Consider the following 12834-nt stretch of genomic DNA (forward strand, 5'->3'; position numbering starts at 1 on the left):
ACGATATTAATCAAGAAATAATAATGGTTCCCTATATATATAGACGGGAGTGTGAAAATTAAATCGGTAAAATTGGGAAATAGGAAATATACGATATTAATCAAGAAATAATAATGGTTCCCTATATATATAGCAGGAAGTCCGAAAATTAAATTGATAAAATTGGGAAATATTAGATATACGATATTAATCGAGAGATAACGATAGTTCCCTATATATATAGACGGGAGTGTGAAAATTAAATCGGTAAAATTGGGAAATAGGAAATATACGATATTAATCAAGAAATAATAATGGTTCCCTATATATATAGCAGGAAGTCCGAAAATTAAATCGATGAAATTGGGAAATATTAGATATACGATATTAATTGAGAAATAACGATAGATAACCGGGAGTATGAAAATTAATTCGGTAAAATTGGGAGACATGCACATGCATCATTAGTGGATCACTAAAATATTCAAAAACGATATACTAGTCGATATATCAGTCGAAAGCACTGTTAATTAAAAAATAAAAACTTCCAATATAATTTTGGTTCATATTTCTTTTCATTAGATATACAGACTTAAAACGATATATATATATATACACCGTAATTCTTGATCTCGATGCAAGGATTTCAATACTTACGCAACTACCCTTCTATCCGAATGAAACTGGGGATTAATTTTGTTCAAACCAATTACACGTTAGGACAAAAGATTTCGACGTAATAGTATCCTCGACTCTCCATGAACCGAAATTTGCATGTTCCTCTTCTCGCCTACCATCGCGAAGCCTCTGGTCCAGGTTACGCAATGGTACTCCCTCTCATCGGATTCTCGATTAACCAGGAATCGAATGGCGAGAGACCTTCGAGTCGACCTGGAAGACCATTACTATAGTTTCGCTATAGAGTTGTGGTTTAGGAGATAGAGAGAGGGAAAAAAGCGAGGCAGAGCGATTAGTATGGTAGCAGACGTGATCCCACGACTCACAGAATGCTTTCCCGCTGTCGAACGATCGATCCAATCGATTTTCGAATCGCAAAGTCATCCCGAAATATTCCCTGCTTCCATCCTTGTGCCTATGCAATGACTCGGCTGCATCGTCGCCGATTGTACCCCGGCAGTGTCTACATCCACTCGGCGGCCCTTTTGATTTCCCTGCCGTGCAGCAAAAGTCTCTACGCCTGGATCCCGTGACCCCTTAATCGGCCCGGTTTTAAAAATCTTTGAGAAAATATCGTAGGATCGATGCTGGATTAATCCTATGCTGACAAAGACCTGCGCGTCTAATAAACAGCGACTCCTTTTTAATTAATAAAACAGATTTATTTACACCGAAATATTCTAGGATACCATTTCCAAAGAAATCGCGAATCAGTCATTGCCAACAAAAATAAATTATAAATCAATCAATATTAATTATTGATTAAAATTAAGTTGCGTGGTCCCTACGGAGAGGTGAAACCTAGGTTGAGAAAAGTATAAAAGCATGATCCTTGATGACCAAAACGGAGTCCTTAGAAATCAATTGTGACCAGCGTGAGCATGAGTTGCTCGGTGTTGGTTAGATTAGGTTAGGTTAGGTTAGGTTAAATTCGAGTGAGTCGTTTCGTTATTTTGGTCTTCTTTTCCTAAGTTAAATTAGTTTTATGAATTTTGAGTTTGAGTTTGTGTTATTCTGTTCTTGTTATTTCGTCAATTTTTGGTGTCTCAAAACCAGTTTTCGCCATCCTACAATATTACACTAGGTTTCTTTTAACTCTTACTCTCGAACACGCGATTCTCTACTCGCTATATCTCAACTATACGCATTTTGCGTCGCCCTTGCATCTACACACGCCTGGTGACTATAGACACCGGCCACAGAAATTGAGTAACAAATTAAAACAAGTGCTACCGTTCCTCTTAGCTTCCTTCGCAAAGAATTGCTAGCTCTATTGCGATGGTCAGTTTTTCCTTTTTTTTTTTTCCTTCGAAAGATTTGCGTCGAAAAACCGAATGCTAAAGACTGCACGATCGTAACGATTTGACACGTCGGAATTTGACACGTTGCTTTGCACCCTTAAAGCCTTTGTTGGTCACTCATTTCCCGCGCGACCTCGTACATCAGAGTTAGGAACTTTAGACTTCGGAATCATTCCTAGACTTTCGTTCATTGCTTGCACTCGACCTGGTTATAAATATTCTCATCCATACGATTCTTGTATATAGTTATCCGTACGTCTACATGCATTTCGAATGTTACCCTAAACGCCTAAGCCGAACCCGATACTGCTTTTAATACTGTTTCCTTTGCTAGAGTCCTTCCCAGCTATCGATATCACGATATTACGTTATAAAAATCAATAGGCGACGCCACTGCGACCCGTTCTCCTCGTTTGACGAATCGGTATTGGAGTTAAGGATGTTCCATAACGGAATCTGAACAAATACATTACTGATTGCAGCCTGCTGCCGCTGCAGATATGCAGCGATGATCTAATCACCGTGATCTAATCGCCGTGATCTAACCGCCGTGATCTAACGCTTCAAGTTCTTTACATGTGTGTAAAATAAAATGAAGAATAAGCGAGAATAAGTGAGGTGAATAAATAAGCGAGGAGGAACATGGTATTTGGAGGTTAGGTGTGTCCAGAAATTGGTGATTTCTGTGGATTCTGTCGAGGTATATAATATTTTTAATATTCAGTAATATGAAATATGAGGATTGAGATACTTGGAAATTTTCAGATATTTAATTGTGAATTATAATTCGTCTCGGGTGAGGATAATGTATATCCATTTGCATCATTAAACGGAAATAATCCGCATGCGATAAGTACTAGTTGCCTACTTAATTCTAGTTTATTTAACTCTTTGCGGCACACGATTTCGGATAATAAAACAGACCCGTGTTGTTGCATAGAAATTTTATTGCGTTTTAAGTGAAGCAAAATTGGTATAGAACTAATTTTGATAAAAATTACGATTTTTACATAAAACCAGGAAAAAAGATTGTCACATTAAATGCAGTTATTGCAATATTTCGAGGTGGGGCGTGCCCCAAAAAATTAACATACAGTTGTGTAAAAGAATAAATATTTACATTGTAACATCGTACAAATTAATTTTATTTTAAAATATGCATAATTCTTGGATTAGGTATAAATAAGAGTTTGTTTGTTACACTTAATTGCAATTATAAATTTAAAGGACTCTCTTTAGAAGAAGGATGCAAATGGGTTACACATTTAGACAGGTGATTCTCGGTGACTAGTAAAATAAATTATAAAGATTAATCCATTTTTATTATTTATTCTTACGACACTGTACAAAAATTCGTAGCCCTTGAAATAATTTTGAAGCTTCGCTGCTTTCGTGTAACAGAAGAATCTTCGAGTGCAAAGTGTTAAGATCACAAAGAGCTGCAATTCTTATGCACTTCAAACTCCTCCTTCCATTTTTCCATTTCTCCATCCACCGATCATTTAATCGCTATTTAACAAACACGTTACTCTACAAAATTTAGTAGCCTTCGTAACAGCTTCGAAGCTTCGCTGCTTTCGTGTAACAAAAGAATTTTCGAGTGCAAAATGTTAATATCACAAAGAGCTGCAATTATGCACTTCAAACTCCCCCTTCCATTTTTCCATTTCTCCGTCCACCGATCCTTTAATCGCAATTTAACATCGTCGTTAAATAGCTGTTAACCCAATGGAATAGACTCTCTTCTCGACGCGAAATTACAACTGTCTCGCACTAGATACCCAACCCTGACACTGTGAAACAACGAAACCAGGAGTAACCCCGTGAAAGAAAGGTAACCCAACCGAAGAGGAATCCTCGAAGCCAATTTGTCGCGTGTCGCCGAGCCTATAAAACTGTCCTTCGAGACAAATTACTCGCTAAACTCTGCTGTTGGAGTCTCCTCACCTCGAAACGGAGTTGCGAAACGACGCGTCACGAGGTCCTCCGGCTCTCTGTGCTCGGTCTTCCAGAAAACGAGCAGATGTTTACGACAAAAGTTCGCGGTTATTGAACCAGTTGGCCGGTCGTCATTACGTTCCGTCACGAGACATATGAAGGCAATTTGTTCGAGTGGAGCTCATTCGTCTCGTTTCTGCGAGGCTTCCCGACGATAACGCGAAATCCGGCTGCAACGCGGATTCGTGTTCCCCGGGCACGACACGAAATCGACCTAACAACCGAAAAGGAGACTGCGGAATTAAAGTCCGTTAAAGAAACGAGGGGAAAAAAGAAAGGAGAGAAAGGACCGACGGAGAAGGGGATCGCGAGCAGGGAAGACGAGGGAGGAGAGCTTCCGTTGAACTGATTAGAGCTCGAGTCTTCGAGGAACCTTCGCGATGGAATGCGCTCCAATGGTCGACGCATCACGAACCACGTTCCTTTCATTCGCGATCGTCCTGCCAGCCTTTCACGACTGCGAAAACTCCACGCCGACTACGAAAATCCCTCCGTCCGATTGCCACGAGTCTCCTCCGTGTCGAAACCGGGCAAGCCAGGGAACCTTCCATCTCTATATCTCTATTTCGGTTCGGAGATTGGAGTTTCCGATTTTTCGACGGGCAAGAATGGCTCGGAGGAATGCCGACTAACGGTTCCAGGATGGCCGATATTTCGTTAATTTCGGAGGGAAAAAGGAAGACGCAGGAGCGAGGAGGGGTCAGGTAGGAGGAGAGATAGACCGAGAATGGAAAGAGAAAGGATCGCAGCCTCTGCCTTCCAGCGATCTTCGGTTTCCTTCCATCCTCGGGAGTAATGATATACCGCGAGTTTCCTGAAAAAGGGAGAATACGTCGCGTTAACCAGAATTCGCACTTCCACGGTTCGCCAACGACTTCCAGAGAACGAGGCAGTATTTGCTTTCCGACCCGGAATCGGATGAATAGGTTTCCTGAAACCCGACTCGAAATCGATTCCTACTCGCTTCTCAGTCCTAGACCCGCTTCCCTGAACGCGTCCACGTAACGACCAAACGATATTCCAAAAATAGACAAAACGCGAGAATCTAGAGCCCTTACGACTGGTAGCTGGGTTGCAATGCTCCAGGATGAACACGAGGCTTGCACAATGTTCGTGTTTAACCGCGACGTTGGTGTTCGTGGACATTGAAAATCGCTGGTGCTATTGTTTCCTTCTTTTTGGGAACTTTTTTCTTGCTGGATGGTCGTTTGAGATTGGCCTTAGAGAATATAGAAATTTATATTAAATCGGTGCTTCGTTTGTAGGTTATCATGGGTACAGAGAGCGTGGTAGATCTAAAAGTCTGAGTCGTGTGTAGTAGGAAGTTCCAAGGTAATTAATATACGTTTTCTATGGCAACTTAGGGATTCTGTTGGGTAGGTTTGCATATATATTTGCAATATTAGGATCCAGATATTAAGAAAATGGGAAAGAAAGAGAGGAAATTTAATTTTTTAACCTTTTAGACCAGAAAGTCTTCGATATCGATGCACCCGTTCAAAAATAATAAATATACATTTTCTATAGCAATTTATAGATTCCATTGCCTAGGTTTGCATACGTATTTGCGATATTAAGGTCCAAACATTAAGAAAATGGAAAAGAAAAAGAGAAAATTGGATTCTTTGGCCCTCTAGATCAGAAAGTCTTCGATATCGATGCACCCTCTCCAAACTAACAGATGTACGTTTTTCATAGCAATTTATAGATTGCATTGGGTAGATTTGCATACGTATTTGCGATATTAAGATTCAAACATTAAGAAAATGGAAAAGAAAAAGAGAAAATTGGATTCTTTGGCCCTCTAGATCAGAAAGTCTTCGATATCGATGCACCCTCTCCAAACTAACAGATGTACGTTTTTCATAGCAATTTATAGATTGCATTGGGTAGGTTTGCATACGTATTTGCGATATTAAGGTCCAAACATTAAGAAAATGGAAAAGAAAAAGAGAAAATTGGATTCTTTGACCCTCTAGATCAGAAAGTCTTCGATATCGATGCACCCTCTCCAAACTAACAGATATACGTTTTTCATAGCAATTTATAGATTGCATTGGGTAGGTTTGCATACGTATTTGCGATATTAAGGTCCAAACATTAAGAAAATGGAAAAGAAAAAGAGAAAATTGGATTCTTTGACCCTCTAGATCAGAAAGTCTTCGATATCGATGCACCCTCTCCAAACTAACAGATATACGTTTTTCATAGCAATTTATAGATTGCATTGGGTAGATTTGCATACGTATTTGCGATATTAAGATTCAAACATTAAGAAAATGGAAAAGAAAAAGAGAAAATTGGATTCTTTGGCCCTCTAGATCAGAAAGTCTTTGATATCGAGGCACTCGTTCCAAAATAACAGATATACAATTCCTGTGGCAATTTATGGATTCCATTGAGTGGGTTTGGACACGTATCTTCAATATTAGGATCCAAACATTGAGAAAGTAGAAAAGTAAAAAGGAAAATTGAATTTTGTAACCTTCCAGATCAAAAAATCTTCGATATGGAAGCACCCGTTCTAAAATAACAGGTTTCTATGCCAATTTATGGGTTTCACCGAGTGGGTTTGCGCACAGATTTCTAAAATTAAAGTTGAAACATTAAAGAAATAAAAAGGAAAAAGAAGGAGTCGACCTTCTTGACCCTCTAGACCAGAAGACGCCGTTGAGTTAGGTATAGAATTGGTACCCATCGATGAAGAGTATCATGCTACACGCATGCGATACATGGTCGACCGATAGAGGATGCAGAAAATTAGTATCGCGATAGCGTATCTCACAAGGATCGCTGTTTAATCGCTCCTGTTGAATTAATCCTTTGCATTATACACTGGTCGCGTGAGCAAAATTATATCGAACGCGTTTCAACGTAAATAAAATTTATACACATTGTGGAAGCTTTTATAGCTTTGCTGTGAACGAAATGGTACACGGTGACTGAGAAAAGTGGAACCGTTTTAAACGCATAATTCTTTACGATTAAATCACAGCACTGAGAGTTCAAGGCATTTTACAAAAATTTATTTGATTTTAATTAGCCGTGACATACTTGTTCCATTCGCGAGTAGATTATACAATTCTTCAGCGTTGGAGAGTTCCAATCTCTCGCTTCTAGCGACATTTGAAATGTTTTTGGCTATTCAAGTAGAAACCTAACGATGGAAGTCACTTCCTTCCAAGCTACTATGAAGAAAGCACGTATAGTTATTTCGATTGTAAGACATTACCCCAGTAAAACATAACCCATCCACTGTATTTACAACATTCAGGATCACGCAAATTTTGCACACGTTAGAGTACATTCGATATAATTTCCGTCCAATGCGAGTGTAATTGAACGAGTCTTTATGGGGTTTAGGTTATCGCGTTCCGTTAATTATTGCAAATCATTCTTCGACTGCGAATCAATAAAACACTGTCGTTTTACTAGGCTCGCTGATAGCATAAATCATAAATGAAAGTTTAATATAGCGTTGTAATGCAGCTTTAACACGTTTATTGTCACGCACTTTTTGTATGTCGCGCTCAAAAGGCCACGATAAAATTTCCATTATTCTCATGACACGATGATGAATTATCAAACGAGTTGGCAAAAAAGGAACTAGATAGCGCGTATTATTAATCTTCTCTGTTTACACACGTTGCTCAGATTTTCAAGAAATTGTTAAAACGAAAGTAATATAAATTATAGGAATGCATCCCCTGTCAGCGATGACCATTATAGTCCCACTGAAGAGACAGTCAACGTTTTAACGTATTAAATTCCCAAACAATTGCCTAGACTAGTCGGTATTACTGTACCTTACGACACAAACGAACCCTCGCGAATGCGTGCATCGGACGCCATACAGAGCTGGCAAGCGAGGGAAAGTAAAGAAAAAGAAAGCAAAATCAGAAAAAGAGGTAAACGGAGAAAGAAAGTAAAAAGGCGTTGTTTGGTTACAGGTCTGGTTTCAGAATCGACGCGCAAAGTGGCGGAAACAGGAGAAGGTCGGGCCGCAGGCACATCCATACAATCCGTACTTGGGATCAGGTGCACCACCTCCATCGGCGGTCGTCGCGCCGACCTTGCCGAACCCTTTCGCCCACCTGGGCACGTTTGCCCTGCGGAAACCCTTCGACGCGTTTCGTTACCCACCTCTGGGTCACGGACCGGTCCTTCCCGGTAGTTACACCGCTCATCCCTATCATCGCGCGCCGCCACCTTTGCTACCACCTGGAATGCCTCTGCCTTACACGTCGGCCGCGTCCTTTCAAAGTCTCCTGGCCAACATATCCGCGGCGCAGAGGCCGAAATTGGTGCGCGGCTCGCCGCCACCTCCGCCTCCGCCTGCTCCGGCGCCCGCCATCAGCCTGCCTCATCCGCCGGTCCCGCCGCCTCCACCGACCGCCAGCTCACCGCAAGGATCGCCCACAGGCAGCGTCGGCCTGCCAGACATCGACAGACGATCCAACAGCATCGCCTCCCTCAGACTCAAGGCCAGGGAGTACGAGCTGCACCTCGAGATGCTTCGCAAGAACGGCGATCTGATCAGCTGAAGAGGTTCGTGCACCGTGCAAACGCCTAGCTACGATTGAATTAACGGTGCCGAGACGTCCACGTCTGTGCATCGAGTAGACCTGGCCACCCATCGACCGCTCGCGACGTCCGCTGAACAACACGACCGGTCGAGCAGCAGCTAGTGCAATTTAGCCGCAAGACCCCGGGGACCAGACTGGACCAGCGATCCTCGCCTGCTGCCACCGATCCATACCAACATCCATACCGACCGTGTCGCTTTGGGACCGCGCTTTTCGTATGTTTCGTACGAGATACGAGCCAAAGAACTCGCTTCGAAGTGGCCGAGCACTTTGTACATTCTACTTACTCCACTGCGTGTACCCGAGGGAAGGTTGAACGACGGTTATCCTTCTTTCTGTGATCACTTGTGCCTTCGTTACGTAATATAATCTTAGGACCCGAGCGTGCTCCTCGAATCGCATGCCGGGGATCACCAGTGTCCGGGATGATCGACGTGGACCCAGCGCGAGCTCAGGCCCACGCCTCATCGCCCAGACGATCGTCGGTGCTCATGAGATTCCAGGCACCACCTCGGCAGGCTTCAGACCCCGGCCTTCGCGCGGAACATTCGTCACAGTACACTCGTGCACCGACGATTCGCCCGGTCCGGCTCGCGTCCAAGATCCCGATTTCGATGATCCTTCGGAGGATCTCTCGTCCGAGCTCTCCGCCGATCGTCGTAATCGTCTCGACGCCTGCCCGACTCGACGAATCGCTCGAGCGACAGTCTTTTACAGCGTCGTTCGTCAAGAACGATATACCTGTCCACGTACAAACGAGTTTCTTCAACCTCCCTCTCAACGCCATGCGCCATGCCGGCTTCGAACGGTCGCGAAGAGACCTCTTCGTACTGTATGTGATTTACAGTAACGGCGAGACGACGTTTCGGAATGTACACACGAATATACGCGCACACGCGTTCGCGCTCGCGCGAGCATCGTCCGCGACGTCCCTCGAATCCGCGGAGCGTCTCGCGCGAAAATCCGCCATGCTTCCCCGCCGGATGCGGGTTTCCCTCGGTTCGCCAGGTTCCCCGGCGAATGCGGATCGCCTCTCATTCACGATGTTTCCCCGTGAATAGCGGATCCTCCTCGATTCACCAGTACCTCGCCGTGAAATCCTGATCCGCGCGGGGAAGACGCGCGACGATGATCCTACGAGACTAGGAATTTTCGCCGCGAGACACCCGATCGATTCCACGGACGATCCGCGAAACGATCTCGATCGTGGTCGCTCACCGTGTCGGCGAATCGGGAACGTCTGCTCGCGATTAAGGTTTACTTTTAAGCAAAGCATCATCGAAAGATGTCCGTCCAGAAAGATTCTTCTGCAACATTTGTAACCGTAAAATCGTTGCTTCGAGAGAGAATGATGAGAGAGAAAGAGCGCAAAGAGAGAGAGAGAGAGAGAGAGAGAGAGAGAGAGAGAGGATGAGAGCGACGATGACGTGTACGAAATGTGAGTTGAAAGATTTTTAAAATCGGGAAAATTCGCGCGTTGTAAGAAAGTGCGGGAGAAAATGATGAGAGAAGAAGAGAGGAGAGAGAGAGAGAAAAGCGGCGATGACGTGCACGAAATGTGAGTCGAGAGATTTTTGAAATCCGAAAAATTCGTGTGTCGCAGTAAAGAGCGAGAGAAAGCGATGAGAGAAGAAGAGAGGAGAGAGAGAGAAAAGCGGCGATGACGTGCACGATATTGAGTCGAGAGATTTTTAAAATCCGAAAAATTCGCGCGTCGTAGGAAATAGCGGGAGAAAGCGACGAAAGAAGCGACGATGACGTGAACGAAATGTGAGTTGAAAGATTTTTAAAATCAGGGAAAATTCGCGCGTCGCGAGATTATTCGAGATGGGTGTGATCATTGCGAGGACAGCGCGCCATTTCTTCACTTTTTACGCGGATCGTGCGCCTTTTTAGATAAGTGGGAAGAGAAAAGTACTATTTATATACGCGTTCTTTAATTCTTGAATGTTCAACGTTTATTACGATAAGTTTTACGACTGTATTAAGCATACCCTAGCGTGTAAGTTGATTGTAAATATCCAACGACGCGTGCGTGACTTTGCGGAGAGACCTCGCGGTTGTATTCGCGGATCGCGGACCGCGCGACGATATCGCGGATTTTTCCACGGATCATCGACATCTCGGAGAAAACCACGTCGCGCCCGTACAGCTCGATACCATCGCTGAAGCGTCGACGATCTCTAAGAGAGTTCAGCGTGAGGAACGATCGAACTTGCGAATAGCAACTACCGATCTGCTCGAGGATCTCGAACGGGGAGGGAGCAAGCAAAACAAAAAAAAAAAGAGAAAAAGAAAAAGTGAAAAAAAGGGGGAAAAAGATATATACGATAAATAAGAGAATGCAACGTCGTCGAACGATTTCATTTTCCACGAGTAAAACGAATCATTGGGTGTCCATTGTACTTGATTTCATTCAACCCTCTTCTACCATCCCCTTTTCTCCGACCAAGCATCGCGGTGTGGGAAAAAGGTGAAGAAGAGCGAAAGTGAAGAGGAGAGACTGTGAGAGAGAGAAAGAGAGGGAAAGAAGAGAGTGCGTGCGAGAGAGTTATTTATCGAATCCTTTCTACCGATTATCCAATGATATCGATATCCAAGGAACAAAAACACGATGCACGGTAAAAAGTATTAATTTGCAGGCTCGTCGACTTCCTGAAGAAAGGGAGAAAATGAAAGAAGGAACTCGCCATTACCTTGCACATACATTATAACTCGAAGAGTTTTCAAGAGCTTCCAACTGCTGCTGGGCTGACTTATGACAAGTAATTCGCGCCCGGGCACGCCCGTCGACGAGTTATTTAAATATTTTACAGTTTAATGGAGTCCCAAGCCATTAATGCGCGTCAGCTAATTAGCGGCATCGTGAATACCTGCGTTCCCCTCCGAGTGCTAACGATCTTGAGGTTGATAAATCGAACGATTACCGACAAAACGATCCGCCGATCAAATCTGACGCAGGCTTAAGTGCACTGCTTCCTTCGGCTCGACCATATGCTCTGATCGAACCTGCGTGCTACATGGTTGAGCAATGTCTCGCGAGCACACCGTGAACTCGATCGGGACTAAACGCTTAATGGACGTGTCTTAACGACACCTTTTACTCTTCCACGCTCGATCCGACGCTCGATCCGTCGTCCCAACTGCTGCAAATGTCGGGAAACCGAGCGAATCCACGCTCGTGCATTCAGGCTGCTGCGCGCCATTTTTCCTTCTCTCGGTTTTCACTTCTAGTCGGAATCGAGAGAAATTTCGAAGACGATTTTTAAGTGGATCGAGTCTGGATTGCGATAGGCTACTACCAGATGGTACACTGGTAATTGTTATTTTTCGTTTACTTTCATATCGAATTGGAATCGAGAGAAATTTAGAAGACGTTTACTTGAATCGAGTCGAAATTTTGATAGGGTATTTCCAAATGGTACACTGGTAATTGTCATTTTTCGTTTACTTTTATATCGAATTGGAATCGAGAGAAATTTAGAAGACGTTTACTTGAATCGGGTCGAAATTTTGATAGGGTATTTCCAAATGGTACACTGGTAATTGTAATCTTTTATTTATTTTTATATCGAGTCGAAATCGAGAGACATTTTGAAGGCGATTTGTAATAAAATCGGTTTGGGAAAATTAGTCGAATAGGGATTGCGATAGGGTCCTACCAGATGGTACACTGGTAATTGTAATCTTTTATTTATTTTTATATCGAGTCGAAATCGAGAGACATTTTGAAGGCGATTTGTAATAAAATCGGTTTGGGAAAATTAGTCGAATAGGGATTGCGATAGGGTCCTACCAGATGGTACACTGGTAATTGTAATCTTTTATTTATTTTTATATCGAGTCGAAATCGAGAGACATTTTGAAGGCGATTTGTAATAAAATCGGTTTGGGAAAATTAGTCGAATAGGGATTGCGATAGGGTCCTACCAGATGGTACACTGGTAATTGTAATCTTTTATTTATTTTTATATCGAGTCGAAATCGAGAGACATTTTGAAGGCGATTTGTAATAAAATCGGTTTGGGAAAATTAGTCGAATAGGGATTGCGATAGGGTCCTACCAGATGGTACACTGGTAATTGTAATCTTTTATTTATTTTTATATCGAGTCGAAATCGAGAGACATTTTGAAGGCGATTTGTAATAAAATCGGTTTGGGAAAATTAGTCGAATAGGGATTGCGATAGGGTCCTACCAGATGGTACACTGGTAATTGTAATCTTTTATTTATTTTTATATCGAGTCGAAATCGAGAGACATTTTGAAGGCGATTTGTAATAAAATCGGTT

General features: G+C 42.9%; 1 protein-coding gene across 1 annotated transcript in view; it reads left to right on the top strand.

Moving 5' to 3' along the window:
- Window positions 1–10928, top strand: part of LOC108555068 (homeobox protein aristaless) — a 34718-nt gene extending 23790 nt beyond the window's left edge. Inside the window, exon 3 of the mRNA XM_017910562.1 lies at window positions 7907–10928. Within this exon, the coding sequence (XP_017766051.1) occupies window positions 7907–8500 (594 nt within the window). The 3' untranslated portion in view covers window positions 8501–10928. The remainder of the gene's footprint in view (window positions 1–7906) is intronic.
- Window positions 10929–12834: the final 1906 nt, after the last annotated feature.

The sequence above is a fragment of the Eufriesea mexicana genome, unplaced genomic scaffold (assembly GCF_001483705.2).
Source record: "Eufriesea mexicana isolate 0111107269 unplaced genomic scaffold, ASM148370v2 scaffold106, whole genome shotgun sequence".
NCBI classification, from domain to species: Eukaryota; Metazoa; Arthropoda; class Insecta; order Hymenoptera; family Apidae; genus Eufriesea; species Eufriesea mexicana.